We start from the raw sequence: 23,781 nt of genomic DNA, 5'->3' as shown, positions 1-23,781 counted from the left end.
AGAAGGACAATTATCCTGAAACACATGTCTAGAAATACACAGCCATGGCTGCACGAACAAGGGTGAAAAACTAAAGCCTGACACCGAAGAAAATGTTATCATGCACAGCATTTATTATGATGCATGGGGTAAACAGTGCTGGAGTGTGAGGCAGTGTGCAGCCACCCCCCTCCTATTTGAAAAGGCTCCCTTGAGCTAACGAGCTGACGAGCTCTGGTTGATGCACCTGCGACCAGCGAGTGGTACTGAGATCTGAGAAGACTTTGGGCAGCATCTCCAGCAACCCTCAGAAAAAGTGTTGCTCTCTACTGAAGAAGGACAGTTATCCTAAAACACATGTCTAGAGATACACAGCACTGGCTGTACCAACAAGGGTGAAAAACTAAAGCCTGACACCGAAGAAAGTGTTATCATGCACCACATTTATTATGATGCATCGGGGAAACTGAGTGCTAGAGTGTGAGGCAGTGTGCGCCCGCCCCCCTCCTATTTTCACCCCATTTCCATTTTCTATTTTTTATATATGTGTACATGACATTAAGATCCATTTGTGTTCATTTTATCTGTGATTTTAACCCTTCAATCCAGATTGAAATGGGATTATAATTCTCTATATGCACACGCTACTCCAATATATATTATCTACTGGCGGTCGCCAGTAGATAGTTATAGTTAGGACCGTGTTTCCATAGGAAATCTGCAACATTCTATTTGGAATAACTTTGGCGCCGGTTGACGAATCCTCGCGAAATCTTCAAAATAGGTGGGGCGCTCCGCTCCGCTCCTACCCTGAAAGTCTCGGGGGGATTCGTCAAGCGGGGGCTGAGAAAAAAGGGGGGTCCCAAAACGCGTTTTCCCCATGCAATTTTCCATAGGGACCTTTAGTCCAAGGTACAGCCCGAACAGCTGAACAAAATTACTTGAAATTTGGCAGAGAGGTAGTCCTCAGCTCAAGGATGTGCCTTTTGCAGGTCTGGTGTCAATCTGTTCAGTAGTTCCTGAGAAAATCACAAGTAAAATCATATATATATGTGGACGGAGCCTAACCACACATCTCATCCTGAGATCTGATTGGCTGTCAGCACTTCATCCAAGAAGTGTTGGCAGCCATCTTGGGACCAATATACATGATAGCACCTCATTAAAAAGCATTGCAGTTAATAGATGGTTTTAAGACTTTAGTTACATTATAAATCATTTGTTGATGGTACCATACTCATTTTAGGAATTGTGGTATGTTCTAAGGTGATTTCACCATGTGAAAAAGCCTTCTGCTGGGATATCATGATTGAGAGAAAAATATTTTCTCATGCTTTTCCCACAGAGGTTTGGAAGGTGATCTATAAGCTAAACTGAGAGCTTATTTTCTGTAAATTCACATTATCTTTCTCAGTCATGTGAGAATGAAGTCTGACATTCTCAGTAAAACATGTACATCCAACAAGGGCAGAGACTGTCAGTTGATTCCTTTGTGTTCTACTGCAGCTTCCCAGAGTGTTCCAAAGAACAACTAGAGCGCTAACAGTCCTACTTATGATAAACGTATGGCACACCTGAAGCCATCTTGCTTGGATTAAAGTGGTAACTCTTAAAACATTTAATTTAAAAAGGAACAAAATGAGGGGGTTAATTTTTCCATAAAAAGTATGATTAGTGCTGCAGAAAGAAAAATTAGGGCACATTTTGAGTGACTTCTCAAATCCTCTTCTATTTCATTAAAAAATTCTGACATGCAGACTGAAACATGCACTTTCAATACCAGCAGCAGTTTTCCCTGGTGAGCAGTAGCTTTACTACAGTGATCTAATGAGCAAAAAGAGTGCTAACATTCTGAATTTATGGCAAATGTGTGACACATCTGAATGCCTTCTTGATGGAATCAAAGTAAAAAACTGAAAGTTTTTCCTACTGAGGAGACTGCAGTAAATGAGGAAATTAGGAAACTTCATAACAAAAAAGTCTCCCAAGATGGCCACCAGAGACAAAAGAGCCCAAATGTAGCCCAAATATCACCAAGATGTAGCCCAAGTATAGCCCAATGACAAAATGTCCCAGAGTGTTCTTAAAAACAACTAGAGCGCTTACTGTCTTCATTATGACAAAAGTATGGCACACCTGAAGCCATCTTGATTGGAATAAACTGGTAACACTTAAAACATGTAATTTAAAAAGGAACATAATGAGGGGGTTCATTTTGCCATAGAAATTATGATTAATGCTGAAGAAAGAAAATGAGGGCACATTTTGAGTGACTTCTCAAATCCTCTTCTATTTCATTAAAAAATTCTGACATGCAGACTGAAACATGCACTTTTAATATCAGGAGCAGACTTCCATGGTGAACAGTAGTTTCACTACAGTGATCTAATGAGCAACTAGAGTGCTAACATTCAGAATTTATGGCAAATGTGTGACATATCTGAATACCTTCATGATGGAATCAAAGTAAAAAACTGAAAGCATTTCCTACTGAGGAGACTGCAGTACATGAGGAAATTAGGAAACTTCATAACAAATAAATCTCCCAAGATGGCCACCGGAGACAAAAGAGCCCAAATGTAGCCCAAAATCACCCAGATGTAGCCCAAATATAGCCCAATGACAGAAGTGTGCAAAACACTTATTATTTTGTGTTTTTGCAGTGTTATATAGTGCAGACTTCAGGTATTGGAGTGCTTTACATGAGCATTGGTTACATCACACAAGAACAAATTCATTTTGGTTGTAGAAATGGGGAGACTAAGTGATTTGACCAGAATCACAGAATGTCGAGCTGAAGCAGAAACTCCAACCTGGTTCCCCAGTTGCAAAGTCTGCAGTCTTTTAGAGCACTAACCATAATTTTGATGCCAATAAGACGCTCTCATATATGTAATTTCTAAAGGAAATGCTCTAGGTATTACAGTTTTGATTACATCAAGATGACGTCAGGCGTTCCACACTTTTGTAATAAATATAGAATGTTAGCAATCTAGTTGTTCATTAGGATACTGTTGAGAGGCAGAGGCCAGGGGCACGGACTCTGAAAATTGAAGGCAGGTAGGAGGGTGCAAAGGCAACAATTTAACCACACTGAGCAGGCAGGAAGGGCCGTGGCAGCACAACAGACTATGGAGGGCAGTGGAAAGGGGGGCAGGGGCAACAAACCAACAATACAGGACTTGCAAGAGAGGCTGTGGCAATGTAATAGACCATTGTGGGCAGAAGGAAGAGGCAATGGTAGTACAACCATACATGCCAACAGACCCGATTCAGCCAGGAAACGTCCAATGTTTTTAAGCTCAAATGGGCTTTATTTGATCTGTCTCCTGTCTACAATCTCCTCTTTTTCAATGTAACTCAAAGGGGAAAATCAATACCCCAGTTTTTTTTCAAAATCTCCCTCTTACCAAGTTCAAAATGTTCGCAAGTATGGTACATTGGATCATGGAAGGAAATGGGGTAGGGACATGGACTTGGATAAAAGAGGACAGGAGGGACATGGAGAGGTGCACCAAACTGACCCTGCAGGGCAGGCATCAGGGTTTGCAGCAGTACAATACACCACACAGGGCATGCGGGACGGGAGTGCAGCACAACAATCCATAGAAAGCAAGAGGGAGGGGACATGACCATGCACATGGACAACAGTTAACAGAGGGGCAAGAGGCAATGGTAGCTAGCTGACCATAATGGACAGACAGGAGAGAAAGCTGCAGCATAACAGACCATAAAGGGTAGGAGGGACGGATCAGGGGCATTACAATGGAACAGACAAGCCAGGAGGGAGGGAGTAGGGGTCTGCACATGTAAAAAGAGGGCTGGGGGCAAGGGGGCAGGGCAGGAGCAGCAAGATAGCCACGGAGGTCAGGCAGGATGGGCACTAGAAGCAAGACACACCATGAAGAGCAACAGTGAGACTGTGATGGAATACACACAGACCATGGAGGGAAGGTGGGAGGGGGTCAGGGGCAGCTAACTGACCACACAGGGAACGTGGGAGGGGCCATGGCAGCACAGAAGACCATGCATGGCAAATGGGAGGGTTAGTGGCAGCACAATGGCTATGATGGGCAAGAAGGAGGGTGCAGGGGCATGCACAAAGGACGATGGAGGATAGAAGGGAGGGTCAGGACCTGTGCACAGACAAGAAAGTTCAGGGGAAGGGGCCTCACAACAGACCGCATGGGGCAGGCAGGAGGAGCAGTTGCAGCACAACAGACCAGGGAGGGCAGAAGGGTGTGGCAGTACAATGGACCATGTAGGACAGGAGGAAGAGGATAGGGGCATGGCATGTGGACAGGCAGGGTGGAGGTGGCAGGGACAGGTTACAGTCATTTGACAATGCTAGTCAGGTGGGAGGGGAGTGGCAGCTCAACAGAACACTCAGAGTAGATAGGAGTGGCAGGTCCATGGAACATGGTGGGCAAAAAGGATGGAGCAGGGGCATGGACAAAGACATCGGAGGGCAGGGGGAAGGAGAATAGGGGCAGCAAGCTAAGCACAGAGTTTAAGCAGGAGGTCAATGATGGGGCATAGAATTGGGCAATGGAGGGCAGGAGGAGTGGACTGGTACATCATACTAAATTGAGGGCAGTGGCAGCACATCAGACCATGCATGGCAGGAGGGAGGAGGCTAGTCCATGGATTCACACAACAGAGGATAGGGAGGAGGGGGATGGGGCAGCAAGCTAACTGTTCAGAGAAGGCGGGTATTAGGAACTTTATTGTTTTTAAAACGTGTGTCTGTGCGAACTACTTAAAATATGAACAAGTATGCAGCATAATCTCACTTTTATTCAGGAAGAAGAGGACGTTTGTGACTGTGACTCAGGGCTCACTTGGCAGAAACACCCCCTGACCCTCCACCCCCTATCGCAAAATGTAATGCCCGTGAAAAGGGTAGGTGAATACAGTGTTATATAGAACATAGTCCTGAGAGCACGATTGAAAATTAAAACTAGATATAGTGTATGGTATAAACTATGCACCAAAAAGTGTGATATAAGATGAACCGGGCGTGAAATATAATATGCAATACATTGTGCGCAATGACAGATTCATTGGAGAGCGCGAGATAGCACAGGCACTAGCGCGTGCTATGCGATATGCGCCTTGGAGTGTAATATGTACAGGGCAGTGTTGTGTAACCTAACTAGTCTCTAAAGTTGTAATATAAAATATGTGCTGGGGAGTGTAACGTTGCATATGCACTTTGACAAAGATATGGATCCCAGATTGTAATATGTATGGCATAGCACTGTGCGTTATAACATAGGCATCGAGGAAGGCACGTTAGATGGGGCAATATAACCCGTGCAAAGACAAGTGTGGCATGACATATTCACGGGGTGGTGTTACAGTGCACATGGGCTAGAGAGTGTCATAGCATATACACTAGCTGGTGGAATACAACACAGAGGTGTGTGGCACTCAGCAGGCAATGGTGGGTGTAACACAGCATTGGGCTCTGCCAGGAGCGCGCTGTGACTCTCAAGTGATGTTCGTCCGCTTTCCAGAGAGTAAAATAAAAAGTATTACACATCCGGCAGTGGATGTGTGTTTTATTAACCGTGAGGGGGGTTTCTTGCATAGTTTTGGTCGAATTTTTGTCGAATCCCCTTTGAATGGCTTGGTGTGCATGTGTATTAAATGTGCCCGTCAATAGCTACCCATGTTTGTATAAATAAACGACAAGGGTGTCTACCGGGATTAGGCACGGTAGGGCATCAGACATGTCAGAGCTTCACTAGTGGTGTAAATACATTCCACATGGATTCATTGTATGCATAGTCGCCTTTTAATGAATATCACGCAAATCGTCATGGTGATAGGTACGTACGGTTTGTCCAGCATGTCCTAGGTGTGTCAATAAATATATATTTTTTAAAAATAATAAAAAACAGTGGCCGGCCCTGGGGATTGGGGTCAAAAAAATATAATTAGGAGACAGGGGATGGGGTCATCAGGGCCAATAAATTAGAATAAGAAGGGGAACCACACAGCCCCCCTTCTTAAAAGATTAAAATAAATAAAAGACTGGCATTGTGCCGGAGGCCACGCCCCCTCCTTGCAGCACTCTGCAAACGCGCCCCCTGGCGAGTTGTAAGTTGGGGAATTAATTCCTCTTCAATACTGAGGGTCCCTGAGGGCCAACTAGCCCAACAGGCATCTCCAGTATGCGCCAGGGAGCTGCGCTGCAGACAGGTGTTCTGAGGCCAAGCCCCTTTTTACACCTCTCTGCAACGCAGCTCTGTGGCGCTTACTGGAGGTACCTAGTGGTCTAGTTTGACCCTAGGGACCCTTAGGATTCAAGGGGACTGAATCGCTCAACTTAGAACAGCCACAGGGCGCGTTTACACAGTGGTGAAGGGAGGGAACGGGGCCTGAGGTGACGTGTGCAAACACGCACTATGGCACGTTTTAAATTGGGGATATAATTTCCCTTCAATACTGAGGGCCCCTGGGGGCTAACTAGCCCACCAAGTGCTTCCAGTAAGCGCCACTGAGCTGCATTGCAGAGGGGTGGTCCAGGCCGTGCCACTTTTTACACCTCTCTGCAACGCAGCTCTGTGGCACTTACTGGAGGTACCTAGTGGGCTAGTTGGACCCTAGGGACCCTCAGGATTCAAATGAACTTAATCTCCCAACTAAAAACGGACACAGGGCGTGTTTACACAGTGGTGAAGGGAGGGGACGGGGCCTGAGTTAACGTGTGCAAAAACGCCCTGTGGCCTGTTTTAAGAGGTAGTTTTAATCCCCCTGCCCTATTATATACTAGGGGCTTACAGAGGAGGTCATGCTAATCACAGGGGGACCCCAACGCATAATGTTCCCTAGTGTATGTAGGTGTTTTCACTGTATTCTAAGTGTCTTTTAACATAGCACTGGCTCTAGGACTGGTTAGTCAGACTCAGTTACCACCAGTATCCGTCTGAAAAAGTTGAGGGTACAGGATGATTTTGCAACAAGGCTTCTTACTGCTTTCTTTTTGTTCTTTTTGCACGTTATCCTTCTTCCTGCACTTTTCTTCGTCTTTGAGGACTTCTGTTGCTTCTTTCTGCACTTCTTTTTTTTCTTTCTGTGCATTTTTTCTTCTTTCTTCACATGTCCTATCTCTGTAGGCATAGTTAGAAATTAGCATTTAAAAAACCTTTGAAATTCACAGAAAAAACCATAGGTTTCAGGCACGTTATAGTTAGGAATTAGCATTTAAAAAACCTCAGAAATTCACTGAAAAAAACATAGGTTTCAGGGGTTTTATAGTTAGCTGGACTTTTCACTTGTACAAAACCATTGAAATTCCCCCGTTATAGTTAGTTCAGCTAATGCAATGCACTGCTGATGACGTCACATATTACATCACTCATGACATGGTCAGTGATATCACTCATGACATCACTGATGACATCTCCCAGCAGTCACTCCAACACACTCAGATGGGCTAACCTCTGGCCTAGCTCAGCATCAGGAGCCTGGAACTTCTCAAGCTACAGTAGCACCTACGATTGAAACCGCCTTGTTAGCCATAGCTGCGCACAGGGAGGAGACATCTCATGATGGTCGTAAGGCCCAAGCAGAGCTACGTAAGGTGCAGGGTGTGGTCTGCAAACTTTCAAGGAAAATTGGTTCTTTTAGTGATCGAATGACTGAGATGGAGTCGAGAGTGTTGGTAAATGAGACAGAAATAGCCTCAAATCGTGAACAGATCAATGCCCATGAGTTAGAACTCTCGGATATGATGTGGAAACTTGAGGAGATGGAAAATCGACTACGGCGAAGTAACCTACGGGTTCTGGGGGTTCCTGAAGGTGCGGAAGGGGGGGATGCTTGTTCCTTTGTGGTTAAATTATTTCAAGACTCCCTTCCTGAGCTGTCAGCCTGGAATTGGGATATAGAGGTGCAGCGAGCGCATCGGGTACCCTTTAACATGAGAAGTACACCTAAACCTGGGGCATATCCCAGGGCCATATTAGTGTATTTCAGCAATTTCCTACTTAGGCAGGCAATCTGGGAAAAAGCGAGACCAAAGGCTAAGAAAACCAGTGGTCATATAACTTACTTTGTACGCCCCGACTTCTGTCATGTAACGGTTGAGCGGAGGTGGCGCTTGTGTCAACTCATCAAATCATTCCAAGATAAGAAACTTCAGGTATTTCTAAACAACCCAGCTCGGCTGAAAGTTATTAATGGAGATCAGATAAAATTTTTCACCTCCGAAATTAAGGCAAAGGAATATTTGAATAGCCTTCCGTGATAAATACTAGGAGTTAGGAGAATTTTTGCCTTTATATAACGACAAAATCGGGGAATATGTGAAGCTTTAAAAAATCCTTTTTATGTCTTTTCTTTTTTTTGTGTTATTAAGATTTACGTTTTCTTTGGAAGTGGTATAATTTTGTTTTTTTAAGAGAAGGAGGGGGTGAAAAGATATAAAGGATAGAAAGGGGGAAAAAATGGGTTAAAGAGGGAAAACAAAGGAAGAAAAAAAACATAAAAATGGAAGAAATACAGGGATAAGAACTGGTTCCTCGTATACGTTGCTTGCGGTATATTAGGGAGCATCAGACCGGTACTGCACGTCCATCACTATAGACTCTTATGGAGTCTTTTTGCCTCAATTGTGGGAGGCGGGGGGAGGGGGGGGGGGCTGAGGGTAGAGGGGGTAAGGGGGAGGGGGAAGGGGGAGAAAGCGCATAAAAATGGCAACTATAATTGTAGAAATAGAAATAAAAATCAAAATTATAAGATTAATGCTAAATTTGGTCACATAGCGGATTCTGATTAGAAAACAAATATAACATAATATGGCTAGGCTAAAACTATGTTGCTGGAATATAGCGGGGCTTAATGATAGGGCGAAAAGGGATCAAATGCGTGGGATAATTACCCAAAATACATTTGACATAATATGTCTTCAAGAGACCCACATTCCATGGGCCGAAAGGGATGTATTGAGGGTCCCGGGGTTTAATTTATTGGTATGTACAAGCCATACTACAAGAACAAGAGGCGTCACTATTTTAACAAAATCCTTTTTGGGGGAGGCCATACGCAAGACAGCTGATCCTATGGGTAGATGGGTGATTGTGGAGCTTAAAATTGGAATTACAATATGTTCTATCTATGCTTCCAATCAGGATGATCCCTCCATCTTTACTGATCTCGAAATGGAGCTTGCATCCTGGCCTCAGGCATTGATATTCTGTGGGTACTTAAATATTTCTTGACTCAAAAGGGCTAGTATATAATCAAGGTCAATATAAATATGTTGGACGCAAACCGAAAGTATACAGAGCTATTTCACAACTCAAGGAAAGCCTAGGCCTGGTTGATGTATGGGATCTGAAGCAGCATCAGGATCCAGGGTATACGCATTTTTCACACCCGCATAATAAATATGTTCGTATTGATTATATCTGGAGTACAAGTAATTGCGCCAATAGGACACAAATTAGTAAACTGCTGAAGCTTATTTCGGACCACAATCCTTTAGTACTCACACTAAGTATTAATAATATGCCTAGAACTTGCTCAAGCTGGTCTTTTGATAGGAAATTGCTTGTTAATAATGAGTACATAGAGTATATTAAGAAATGGGTGCAAGGATTTATTGACTGTAATCGGTATAGTGCTTCGAGAGATATGGTCTGGGACTGTTTTAAGGCGTCAATTCGTGGGGAGACAATAAGTTACGTGGCTAGACAGAGGAAAGAAATCGCTAGGATAAACGAATTACAGCTCCAAGAATTAGCTAGAATAGAGGAGAAGCATACTACTTTATTAATGCAGGGTGGGGATGGGGGGCCAACCTTTAGAGAGATGATGATTCTCAAAACTGAGATAAATAGTAGGTTCTCTCAGAGGGCGGCTGAGACGTATCAATCTCATCGCAATAAGATTTACGAAGCGGGGGAGAAGTGTGGTAAGCAGTTGGCTCTTCGCACTCGCCAAAAACAATCTTTAAACCTTATCACTAGCATCAAGTTAGATGGGCAAGAATATACAACATCCGAGGCTATCCCAGAAGTTTTTAAAAAATATTATCAGAAGTTGTATCAAAACGAGGATATGTTAGACCCTGTAGCAATTAAAGAAGCACTTGCTAGATGGGTAATTGAGTCGGAAGATAGTCTAGGAATTGATATGGCTACTAAGCAAGATCTAGAAAGGGATATAACTCAGATGGAGCTGCAAATGGCCCTCGCTGAGTTAGCCTCGGGTAAAGCCGCAGGCCCCGACAAAATACCACTGGAGCTTTATAGAATTTTGGGCGATGTTATAACACCTTTACTTCTAGATTTATTTATCGGGATTCAAGTGAGTGGTACCCCTCCTAGGTCATGGATGGAAACTAATATAGTGATTTTCCCCCCCAAAAAATAACCCCCTAACCTACCTACCTCTTACCGCCCAATTTCTCTCATAAACTCTGATTCAAAGTTATATTCTAAGATTCTAGCTAACCGGCTCAGGGGGCCATCGAGCGCCTGGTCTCCCCGTGGCAACATGGCTTCATTCCGGGCAAGGGCACTACGGACCATACCAGTCGGGCTATAGCATTGTTTGATGCCATGAGTGTCACGGGGGGCCGGATGTCGATGGTCCTCCTTGACGCCGAGAAGGCCTTCGACAGGGTTTCGTGGGAATTTCTATGGGCAGTTTTAGATCAAAATAAATTGGGCCCCAGTTTTGTGAAGTCCATTAAGGCTATGTACCATACACCTAAGGCTAGGGTATTGGTAATGGGACAGGAGTCTAAGCTCTTTGATATATTTCGTGGGACTAGGCAGGGGTGTCCTTGCTCTCCGATTCTCTTTGCCCTATATATAAATCCCCTGATTCTAAAATTGTTAGACGCAGAGGCAATTAAACCAATTACAGTAGGCCCCTTCGACACTAAAATATTAGCATACGCAGATGACGTCGCGGTAGTAACATCTCACCCCACGGAGGCAATAATGGAAATTGAACAGATTACTCAAGCTTTTGGACAGTTCTCTGGGTATTCCCTTAATAGGGATAAAACGATGGTTATATGCACTCAGAATACGCAATTTGAAGATCCAAGAAAGGTGGATAGTGCCGTATATCTCGGAGTCCGAATATCTCCTAGGATGGAGGAAATCATTAAAATAAACTATGATCCTCTTCTTCAAAAGGTTAAGAATGATTTAAAAAGGATAGATGGTTTACATCTCTCAATTATTGGAAGAGGTAATTTTCTTAAAATGAATATTTTACCCAGGGTCCTATATCTGTTCCGTGCGATCCCGTTGTTGGTGGATGATAAAACTATTAAGGCCCTGGAATCCCAGATGAGTAAATGTGTATGGGGGTATGGGAAGATAAGGAGATCCATCCGGTACCTCTCTTTACCAATTATAAGGGGGGGTTTGGCAATCCCCAATTTAGGATTCTACCTGTGGGCTACCTTGCTTCAGCAGATGACGTCATTACTTTATATTAAAACACCTGAAATAGAGATAGGGGAGAATGTTATACCCTCAGTGTACGAATTGGTCATTGGAGTTAAGGCTAATGGTCTCTTTGTAAAGCAACTAGAACCCTCATACTTCAAGAAAGTTAAGTTTAAGATCATACCGAGTGCCTGGGGAATTTGGAGGAAAACTGTCAGGCACCTTAATATTCCTAAATATAATAAATATATGTCGCTATGGCATTCTACATTGCTACCAGCCCAAATATGATGATATTGCTAGAAGATGGGAATATTTAGGAGTATTAACGGTAGGAGATTTCTTACTGCCTGGCTGTGGTAATAGATTCCAACAACTGCAAAGCAAATTTTCTATCCCTAATACTAGTGTATTTAAATTTATCCAAATTAATACAATTCTTAACGTAAAAAGTGCTGACATTTCATTGGATAATATTCCCCTATTTGATTGTATGGACAAATCCACAACTAGGATTGGTACTATAGAGGATGTCTTAATTGATAGTCAACGGGATGACGTAGAGTCTATTGAAGCAAGCTGGTCAAGGAAACTGAACAATTCTAATGTAGATATTGATATCTCATTAACCCTCTTAATGAAGCTGTTTGTGACCTCCAATCTGAAAGCTCAGTTGTATAAGACTATATACGATCTCTATTTTACACCGGCTAAACTTTACTCTTGGGGGAAAAGAGCTACATCAGAATGCCCGAGATGTGGAAAAACTGCGGCACATTTACTCCATATGTTATGAGTGTGATAAACTCTTAATTTTGAGAGGTATGATAGCAGGTTTTTGGCGGGAAGTTTTTGGGCATGTAATAGCTGAATCTCCTACCCTCTACATCTTGGGATATGATAATACATTGAGGCATACCAAGGAGGAGGAAACATGTCTCTTTTTGGGGACGGCTGTATATAGGATTATTTTAACAGCTCGTTGGAAGGATAAAGATCCCCCCAACTTTCAGGTTTGGCTTGCCCTGCTGCTAGGTATGTATAATCAAGAAAAGGCAATTTTTGCCTGTAAAGGGAAGAAGGCGAGAGCTCAAGGTATTAAGATCTGGGAATCAATTGAAAATTGGAGTAATAATAATAGAGCTTCCTAGTCTAATGTTTTTTTATTTTTTTAATAACCTCTGTTCTTTATTCTTGAAGCCGTGGCAGATCTATTATGTTTCTCCCAAACACTTTGATATGCTGTATATTCCTGGTATTTCTAGTGCAATGTTCGACTCGATGTTTAAATATCCCTAGTATTGACCTATAGTACTGAGAGGAGGTTGAAGCTGCTATCTGAATCTTGGCAGCATATCCCCATTTTTCTTTTTTCTTTTTTTTTTACTGAATCTGTTTGTCTCATGAGTTTTATTGTGCCTCTACTCTATTGTCTTTGTTTTTTTGTATACTGTATCAAAAGATTCAATTTACTTATTTATTCACATTTAGCAAAACCATTGTTATAACAGAATAAGGTGAAATGAATAATCGATGTGACCAATTGTTATTTGAAAAATTGTTTTTTTAAAATAATTTTTAATAGTTTGCCAATAAAAACAAAATTTAAAAAAAATAATGAAATTTAAAATGAATTAACAGGTAAATTATATTCTAAATTAAATTACTTCCTACCCCGTTCCCCTACAAACCCAACAATCCACTACTACATTATAAATGACTAAGTCAATTAAGAAAATATATTAAATCTTTTAAATTACAATGTAGAGTACAAAATAATTAGTAACAATTATACTAACAATGCTAAGGTCTGAGATTAATATTTTAACTGATATACATTAAACAAACATTATGGGCCCGATTCTGATTTCGGGCAGACCGCAACCGACCGACATCTGACATTGCTGCCCGCCCGACGCATTATGATGTGGTGGGCGGAGGGACTGTCTGCAGTGCTTCGAACTGGCTCAAGGAGCCTGTTGGAAAACACCATAATCCTCTAATGACGGCAGAGCCAGGCTCGGCTCCGCCGTGAGGATGATGACAGTTTCCGACAGCGGTTTCATGTCGGCATTTCCGACATGGAAAGGCTATCAGAAAGTGTTGAAAGTGTTTTCCCTCTGGCCCTCCGCAATGGGGCCTGGGGGGGACGATGTGGCTGGCAGCATTAGATGCCTGACACATGGTGCAGGGATGTTTCAAATTATTCATTTTACAATTGCAGCTTGTGCTGTGGGCCTTTTCTGCCCGCCGCACAAACTTCCATTGTAAAATGCATGTTTTGCATCGTAATCCTGCAATCGGAACCTAAGGTCAGGCAGTTCCAGACCGATACGGTGTCGGGCGGATGCAAGTCTGCCCGACATCGTAATTAGGCCCTATATATTCTCAACTATTAAGTAAACAATATTATTTAAAACAATATTATACACCAAAAAAGATATTCTTGGGAACAATATTCCATGACACAATATTTATGTATTAACAATATTTTTGACACCATATTTATGTATCATAATATTTAAAAATCTATATATTGTCCAATCGCCTATCCTGTAAACAAGCTTAATGCCTTTTACTACACCTCATAATGTTCTCTGAAATATAAACAGGAATTCTTGCATTGGTCTGAGATGAAGTGGATGAGTTTTTTTCATAGCATTGGGCAGTTTATTGTATATGACTACAGAGGAAGCACTTCACCCAGTAACTTATTTTCTTTATATACATATTTTCAGTATGATACATGAGGTCATTGGCAAATTTGAGATTATATAGAATGGAATTATAGATGGAAAATGGTATTAATATTGTAATTGCGTAAATAATACACACATCACACACACACATATATTACTCAGACTGTGCTAGTGCCACAGTAGTTATAGGTCAGAGTTTGTTTTCTTAATAACTTTGGCACCATTCAACAGATCTGTCCAAATATTTCCAAAAAGAATGTCATCCACTTTGGCTCCGTCATGGAAAGTTTTGTGCTGATCCAACAACCGGAGGACAAGAAAAAGGGAAGGATCCCAAAACATCAATCTCCTATTTTAATTCCTATAGAAAAGTTTTTTTTTCTGATACAGAAAAATGTCTTAATGAAATTACATTAAATTTGGCACAAAGTTATAACATAACTCAAAAAGCATGCTTTTTATTATTTGGTGTAAACCCATTCAGTGTTTGAGCAATTTGTGTAGAAAGAGGTGCTCAGGAAGGGTATGATTAGGCTTACCCTCCCAGAAAAAGTTAGTGATATCTGGACTGTTGATATCCACCTATGCTCCTATTGGCCAATTTAAAGGATTTTAGTTCATCTTGATTGACTGGCATAGTGTAAGCTATATGTTGTGGCAGCCATTCCAGGACTCAGGGACATTGTCCTTTAGCCTTGTAAATTAATTAAAAGAATATAAGGGGGCTGGGTGAGCACTTACCCCCTCTCCCACCCCCTTTGATTAGATGCCCAAAGTGTGAACATGTTGTGGCAGTTTTTATAAGGACATTCAGACATTGTTCATGTTGAAATGCATTGTAATGTAAGTCTTTTTCTAAGGTCACTGAATTTACTTATATGAAGTGTGTTAACATATTTTAGTCACAATGTAAATCATTTGATGGTGGTAACATCATAATTTTAGGATGTGTGTTTTAAGTTGATTTTACCCTGTGAAAAATGATGAGCATGGAAATGAAAGACTAGAGTACTAACATTTGGTATTTATGACAAAAGTGTGGCACATCTGAACACCCTCTTTATGGAATCAAAGCTGTAAAACTGAATGCATTTCCTTTGGGGATTGGACAAAATGAGGGAGTTCATTTTGTCCTAGAATCTACGGCTAATGCTAAGCTAAAATAGGAACATATTTTCTGTAAATTCTCAAATATCTTCATCAGCATCAGAAAAACTTTGATATGCTGAATGAAGCATGCATTTGCAACACAAGCAACAGCCTTCCATTTGATACTTCTTCTGTGTTCTACTTCAGCTTCACTAAAGTGGTTTAATAAACAACTAGAGTGCTAACATTTTTTTTTATTCAAGATGGAAGTGAAGCACTCCTTGACTTAATTGTGTTGAAATAGGAGTTGTTGAATTTAAAGCCTTACCTGGGGAGCAGGCTGAAATAAATGAAAACTGAGATATTAATGCAGATGTGAAACCAGCGGGTTAGATATGCTAGGAGAAGCATTGGTTTTTAATAGTTTGAGGCATATTATGGTGTTTAAAGGGGCTAAAGATAGATACACCTGTGTGTTTACAGATTTCCCTTTCCACATCTCTTTACTTACTCTAGCCATCTTCTCAGTAGCTTAAAAGCTCCCTATATTTAAAATAGTAACCTTTTGGTAGACAAACTTTGTGCCCTGTACAGGGTTGGGTGCTGGACTGATTAAGAATATAATTTTTTTTAAACTATGAAATAAGCTGGAAAAAATGAAGGTTAAATTGATGTTATAGTTAGGTTAGTTGCTAAGACCTTAACTTACTTTTTTTAAATACCCTATAAATATTCTAGAAAGAGAGGAAGGTTGAAGTGACGTTGTAGTTAAGTGTTGGAATGAGACAAGACCTAACACTAAGAAAACATCCCAAACCACTGAACGACTCCAGTTACATTTTAGTCAATCAATAGATTCTTTATTTGGTTCAAACATTTTAAACCGTAAAAGCACATGATGAAGATAGAATAAAATATATGATAAAAACATATAATAGAAACAGCACAATTCATATCAAACAGATAGTGACCTAACTATAACTTGCGCCGTACCATGCACTACTTTTGATCTCACATAGTAATCACATGTGTTAAATTACATCATTGATGACATCACTCATTAAATTTAAATAACAACATTGTTCAAACTTCTAATAAATACAGTGGTCCTGAAAACAAAATTAAAAAAAGGTAATGGAGGAGTAGAGAATGAGCATACGCTTTGGATTGATATAATAGCACCCAAGCCAATGTGGAAGAAATAAAAGTAGCTCCGGACACTTATAACTTTCTCTCTCATTACAGCTTGTCAGAGAAGCATAGCTTTGTCCAGACACAAGGGAGTACACAGTAAAAGTCCAAATAAAGCCCTTTCGGGCTTACAGTACTGCATAAACTATGCAGAAAAGGCAGTACAGGACCCTGGGTAGTCTCCAGGTTTAAGGTGGACAGCAGCTTTTTTATAATGAGCACTCTAAACCACCAGCACTAAATCTTCTGAGTTCAAATGTCTGTTTTCCTGGAAGAGTTTTTAAGCATAGGATTAGCACTATGCCATCCACACTGAGCTAGAAATGTTGCGAAGCCTTTTGACATTTTTACATCAAATTCATTAAGCATAGGATCAAGTGCTATCCATGCCTAGCTAAAAAAAATGGCAGAATTTTTTTACCATTCCGGGCATAGTATGATGGTTTTAGATTCATACAATAGCATGGAAGCCAACCTGGAATGAATAAAAGCAGCTCCTGGCACATGTGGTTTGCTCTCTTTAAAGCTCATTGGAGAAGCATATCTTTGTCCAGACACAAAGCAGCACTCGGTATAAGTCAAAACATTGCGGTTTAAAACTGAGTGCTGCATAAATTATGCTAAAAAGGAAGTAGGGAACTTGGGGAAGTTTTAGATGGAGAACAGCTCCCTTATATTGAGCACTCGACAACACCACTGACACTCTGTTTAAGAGTTTTGGCGGTTCACTGGAACGCCGAACCCATGGTGGCAGTCCTACCACAGCCACACTATAGGACCACCCACAGTATAATAGCTTCAGTGGTATTACCACCACGAGACCGCCGGGCTCAAGGATTCTGCTGGGCCGGCCATCCTTCAAGGGCAGGCCATGAAAAGGGTGGCTAGAGGCAAAAAGGGCCTTGCGCCTCTGGTCCTGGGTGGGCACTTGGTGTATGTTGGGCACATGTTGGGCCCCCCTGGAATTGCCCCCCAGTTCGGGCATGGGAAGCAATGCATAACATGGTGCATTACTTCCCTGCAGGAACGGGTTGCGGCAGTCTCATGACACTGCCTGTCTAAGGCTCTCCTGTGAGGACCGCAGCAGCACCGCCTGGCAAGGATGTTTATCGTAATCTGGCGGGCGGTGTGAGAACAGCTTTGCCGGTCCACCTGCAGAGCGCTGGCGTGGCACTCCGCAGGAGGACTGCCAAAGTCGTAATTAGAAATATCAGTTTTATTTTAAAATATCCGTTTTTCTAGCAGAGCTTTTAATCCATGTATGTAATTTGGATAAAACACACTGTTGGTTGCCATTGTGTAGTTATGGTTGAGGTGCAGTTTCCATAGAAAAGGCGTTTTTTGATTTGCCTATACCCATTGACACCATGAATGGATTTGCACACCATTTAGAAGTTTAATCTTTTTAAGCCTCTACAAACCAATTTTCATGAAGGTCCGTTCATAGGTAGTAAAGTTAATGGGTGAGAAAAAATATGTGTTTTCCCATTTTATCCCCCACTGGAAATTGACCAAAGAGCTGAAAGAATTTACGCCAAACTTCAAATGAAAATAGAATTTCATGCAGAAAGCATGCTTTTGTTAGTTTTGTCTAAATCAGTTCCGTTTTCTGAGATATTAGCATTTGAAAAAGTTGTGAAGTGGGTTTTAAAGGGTTAATATTTTTGTATATCGCTACCATTTGGGGCTTGCAAACAATTTGCTAGTCTGGAAATTCAAAAAATAAAATTATACTTACCTTATTGGACGAGGGACCCTTTTCTCCCTTCGCCCCTTACAGATCCTCGGTACAAGAAACTTCTCATTGGCTGTCACAAGAGTAAAATTTCTGTTGCAGCAGCCATAGGATTTGTGGCACAGTCCCTGTGTTCTGCAGTTTCAGAAATATATGGCCATTAAAGATGCAGGGCAGGCACAACCGGGCTCTAATGCCCCCAGTTAGCGAACCCTCAAATAGCCCTACTAATTGACATTTTTTTAACAAAAAGGGGGAAAAATTGTGGTATTCCCAAGTCACATTTCTTAATGGTGAGCTCCCCACACCTGAAATTACGGCTAGAGACCCTGTCACCTGTCTTGGTACTGTGGTCTCTGGCCACCAGTTTAGAAGTCTGAGATTCAAGAGTGAAAACTCTGATTCACGATCCAGATGCAAGCTTGAGAGGGTAAAGCTTGCACCAGATTTGTGATCTGAAAAAATAAGAAAATAAACACCTGACCAATAGCCAAGCACTATGGGCCGCCCCTGGGCATTGGCCACAGACCTGCCCCTGCCCCCCCCCCGTGCACTGAAGGCCGTGCACAGCATGAGTTGGGCACCCGCGGTGTGTTGGGTGCAGGGCCTGGGTAACGACTCTGGTTGAGCACTGCGAATGATGGGTGCTCAATCCCCGTGGAGTACATCTTGAAGAGATGTATAGCATGGATTGCCTCCGATGGCAGGTTATGCAAAGGACTGCCAAAGGCTGTGCAGCAAGGGTTGGGTGTCTGTGGCAGGTTGCAGGCAGAGCCTAGCCATATGCTTTGCTCAGTGTGATAGTGGTGGATGTGTTGCAGGGCCTGGACTTTGGCCAGACCCTGCACCGAACATTCATTTTGGACAGCCAAAGGCACAGGGCCTGGCCTGCGGCCAGACCTGCGTCCATCTCCTTCTGCCCTCAGCAAAAGGTTAAGTCAAGATGTAAGGAGTTTGTGGAAAATGGAGTTGTAGCAGTAGACGAAGCGTGCCAGTCGTTGTAAAGGTAGTGTCCTAAACTATGCCCTCAATAAAGTGTGGTATAACCAGTTTCTATCTGTCTAGTGTCTTTGATTCATAGGAGTGTATGATAGGCTTGGGACTGCGTCCAGTGAGGCCTTGTGGACTAGCATGAGCATCTCAAACATTGTCTGCTCCTTAACACACTGACAGGGGGATCTTTTCAGTATTGACCACATGGGCTCACAATGTCCTCCGTACTTCGGTTGCGTGGACGAGGATGGAAGTGTAAAAGTAATATTAATGTTGTCGAACGAGTTACATTTTTTAGATCATTTCTGAATGTCAAGAAAAACTGAACTGGGATTGTATGGGGTGTTTATTGTTATTATTATTATTATTATTATTATTATTATTATTATTGTGTAAATTTCCTCAAATGGCACACATGTGTTTGATGCAGCTGCCTAATGGTCTTTCCATCACCTCTCTTCTTTTGTGTTTGCAGTGTTTTCTCCACCCAGTAGTCAAGACTCGGGACTGGCTTCTCTCTCAAGTAGCTCCTCTGTCAGCAACGAAAGTACCAAAGGCGTGGCGGATTGTGCAAGCACCCCCGAGCATGACACCTTCACCGTCACCTCCGTCATTGAAGATGGGGAATAAAGCCTCGAAGAAAATGTTCGAGGCCACCCCTTTGAGGCCTAGACTCAAGACAAATACTGTGAATGCCAAGACGTCTAATCAAATGTGACACCTCTTTTGTTTTTGAAGTTTTTGAGCTGTATGCAATGACGTTTTAAAAGTTTGTGGAACTTGGAGGGATCGGCAGGGAAGCTGTGATAACTTCGCTCGTTGTGCTTGTTTAGTTTTGTTTATAGCATATAACTCTGTAGGTTTAATACACACTCTTCCGACTAATTACATGCAGAGTGACATATTTCGCATTTTACAATTTAATCAATAACCCGTGGTTCAGTTCTTGATTGAAAAGAGCGCTCCCCTGAAAAGATGGCTTCAGATTTGCATGTTCAGTACAGCCTGTGTTCATAAATTCCTTACTGTACGGTTGACATTCCCTAGGCTACAAAAGCCACCCTGCAATGAAACTAGGCTGGAAAAAGAAATTCATCGTTCACTGTAGCTGCAGCCGCACCTGAAATAAAAATGTTATTGATGACTGAATTTTCTTGTGTGTATATTTGGCGAGCTGTATTAAACAGAAAAAAAGAAATTACTTGTATTTTCTTCGCTCTGTGCTCTGAAAACATCCATTTGATTTCACCCCATCTGTTGTAATCAATAACCTGACCATCGTGTTTTTTATTAAATGCACTTACTCTTAATTTCATCCACCAGTGGTTTTAGAGAGAGTAATGTGGAGTTACCTATATGGCTTTGACATTATAAATCACTTCTTGAGGCTGAATCGCACAGCAGTATCGATTGATCCTGATATATCACAGAAATTTACTGTCACTTCTGTTTTCAATTAAAGATACAATCAGTCAGATAATGACTTAATTGGATTTTACAGAAGATTGAGTTTTATTGCCCAGTGCTTTACGAGTTTAGTTAAGGGAGATCATTTTATCACAGTTGTCAACCTGCTGCGGCAGTTCTGTGCCCTTCTGCTTAACTGCTGTGGCTGCTGCTGCTGGTGTTGACACAGCGGCTGCAAAACACGCCGTGCAGTGCAGTGCAGGGCAAGGCCACCGTACCCTGGGCTGTGGAGGGCAGTTTGCAGCGCTAATCTTTTTTAAGTGTTCAGCAGCGCATTTATTTTTCTAACTAAAACCTAGATAACGCTATCACTCCACATCCATTTTGGCAGCCCTGACCATTGTGACCTTACTTTGCTCGCAGTTTTATAACTTGGAATTCATTTCTTAGCCTTATGTTTTTTTAATACATTTTGCATCCCGCGATTATAGTTGTAAATTCACAAGTCTGTCCATACAGAGAAGAAAAACGGTTTTTTTGGGGTTTTTTGTACAAAATCTGCTTCGACTCAGCCAGATTGAGGGTATAAATGATTGCCTTTTGTTTCCACTGAAATAAAGTCAAATTCAGAAAGGCAGAAGAAATATGAATATTAATGTGAAAATTTGAATGAATTTAGAGCTTGCTGCATCGCGCCGGGTTCATGGTGTGTATTCTGAGTTTTAAATAAAATCCAGCCTGAAGCTGTCTGGAAGCCTGCGGCTAACGTGTGCACGCAGAGCTCTGTCCTGGGATTAGCCGTGAACAACACAAGGCGAGGGGTAATCAATGACCTTAGCAAGCCCCGCCTGATTTATCACCCCTTTGGGGCTGGTGCAGCGAAATTGGTCTTAAATACACTTAATGCATTTCATTATGTCAACATTTAAAGGGACCATTTGAAGGTGTCTGTTGTTTTAACCATTAATCCTGGTGCTCTGTGTATGGTGTCCTTTCTAAGACAGTTGCTAAGCACTTTTACAGTTTCCGTCTAAAAAGATTTAATTGCACTAGAGACAGCATATAAACCTCTTTGTTAATATCACAAGGAGTAAACTTTGGTTGCTGGTCAGTTGAAGTAGATTAAATGAAAAAAATATATGATTGTCTACAAGGCCTTATTTAGAGTATAGTGGATGATAACTTATACTTTGCTGATCTATGTTTTCAAATTAGATCGAATAAAGTTATGGACTAAATGATAACTTATGCCAACAGTGTTGGAAGTCCCACCTTTCCTATTTAAAGGGCAATCATATCAGTGGCAGTCTAGATACAGTGGAAGGGACTTTTTGAAAGATGTCCGTCTCTGCCAAACACTAAGATCACTGTTGCAAAGTCATCCTGTGCCCTGGGCACCCCCAACTTTTTGCTGAATGGTACTGGTGGTAACTGACTCTGACTGACAATGGGCTCTGCCTAACCAGGCCCAGGGCCAGTGCTATGCTGAAAGAGACACATTAGAATACAGTTAAAACACCTCCAAACACTAGGGTACACATTGGTATGGTGGGGTGCCCCTGTGATTGGCATGACCTCCCTATAGGCCCCTAGTATATAATAGGGCAGGGGGATTGAAACTCCGTAGAAGTCCCCAGTACCCTGGGGCATGACAGTTTAGAGGTCAGCAGCCTTTTTCTGCACTTGCATGTGTGCACTGCTGAAGCCTGAGGTCAGTTTAAAAACAGCCCTGGGTACCAGGACTGCTTTTAAAAGGTAAATTGTGCCCAAACTTGACTTTGGTGTTTTGGGCACTTAAACATGGATAACCTACAATGTTTTGGCATATTAGGGACCCCCAGGGTCTCCCCTAGGTATCCCAGGGGTGGGTGGTCAGGTATTTAGAAGGTACACCCTTATAAAAATGAGTTGTTATATGCCTGGGTAAAGTGAAATTTCACATTTCACTCCCCACATTGTGGTAAACTGCTGCTCAAATTCGACTTTGATGCTAGGAGCACTGTGGAGGGAGGATCTGCAACATTTCTACAGATTCAGAACCCCTAGTTGCACATGGGATGGGGGTCCTGTAGATAGATTTAAGCCAAGTACCTATAAAATATGTTTTTGTAAGTCCTGGTGCTGGGAAAAAAATTCCCATTGCAAATCCCCTGTTACATAGGTTAACGTGGTAGGAAGTTATTGATTAATAACTCTTGATAGGAGAGGGCTAGAAATGCCATTCAAAGACTTCCCAGAATGGTATTAATAAATCCAACAATATCATATTGTTGAATTTCTCCTAAAGTGTACACACAAGAAGTTATAAAACTTTCTTGTTTGTAAGTCCAAATTCAGCCTTCCAGTGGTCTGCCCTGATTGTTCAGAGTTAAGTGGATTAGCCAGGCTGCCTTTAAGAGGTGATAAAGAGCCCCTGGGGTTAACCAGCTCTGCTGGCAGGGCAGTGTGCTGTTCCATAGGAATGCCAGGTCAGGGGGAGGAGTCGTAAACTATGTTCTTCAAAGAGGAGAGTAGAGACCAGTGTCATTTACAGCTCTGAACTTCCCACCTTAGGCAGATGTTAGGATTAAGGAAGGTATGAGCTAATGCAGGGGGGAGAGTCTAAGTAAATTAGACATCCAAAGGGTGTGTTTAGCCATCTCCTACCTCCTTGCTGGAAAATCAGCCATTATGGATTTGGAAGATTTGATGCACTCTGGGACAAAATAATGCCACACTCTACAGGATGTGGTCATATATTGGAAGAGTTACCCTGTTCCCATTGGTCAGAAGTGACCTCCTGCTTGACTCAGAGAACTTGGAATAAGTGTCTGAGAAGGGCAGATCCCTCCAGATCTGCTGCTTGAAACTTACTGAAACAAGAAGTGCCCTGTTGAGAAGTTTTGCTGTGCAAAGATTTCTAAGGCCTGACCTCTGAAGACTGCACCATCTGAAACTACAGCCCTGTGGATTATCTTGCTGGAAAAGAACTAAAGAGTGGACTCCCTGAAAGATTCAGGTTAAAAGAGCTCAACTGGAACATCACCAACTAAATCTACACCGTGGAGAACCATCAGTGGATTTGTAAGGGTTTTGTACCAGTGGATTGTGAGAACTGACGTCCTCAACTTTCAAGGACCATCTTGGAGCTTCCAGACCCTTGGAGTGAGTTTGAGACACGTTGGGACCCCTTGAGGAACTTCAGGAAGAAGTTCAAGAACTTTGGAGAACTTTGGAGCAACTTTGTAAAAAAGCTCAATAAAGGGACCGACTCAACCTGGCCAGCCAG

At 42.1% G+C, this 23,781-nt stretch overlaps 1 protein-coding gene across 1 annotated transcript in view; it reads left to right on the top strand.

Annotated features, from left to right (window-relative positions):
* Positions 1 to 20,285, top strand: part of DMRT1 (doublesex and mab-3 related transcription factor 1) — a 765,474-nt gene extending 745,189 nt beyond the window's left edge. Inside the window, exon 5 of the mRNA XM_085640788.1 lies at positions 19,582 to 20,285. Coding sequence (XP_085496914.1) covers positions 19,582 to 19,736 — 155 coding nt within the window. The 3' untranslated portion in view covers positions 19,737 to 20,285. The remainder of the gene's footprint in view (positions 1 to 19,581) is intronic.
* Positions 20,286 to 23,781: the final 3,496 nt, after the last annotated feature.

The sequence above is a fragment of the Triturus cristatus genome, chromosome 2_1 (genome assembly GCF_964204655.1).
Source record: "Triturus cristatus chromosome 2_1, aTriCri1.1, whole genome shotgun sequence".
NCBI lineage: Eukaryota > Metazoa > Chordata > Amphibia > Caudata > Salamandridae > Triturus > Triturus cristatus.
The sequence above is the reverse complement of the archived record's forward strand: the minus strand, read 5'-3'. Positions and strand labels throughout refer to the sequence as shown.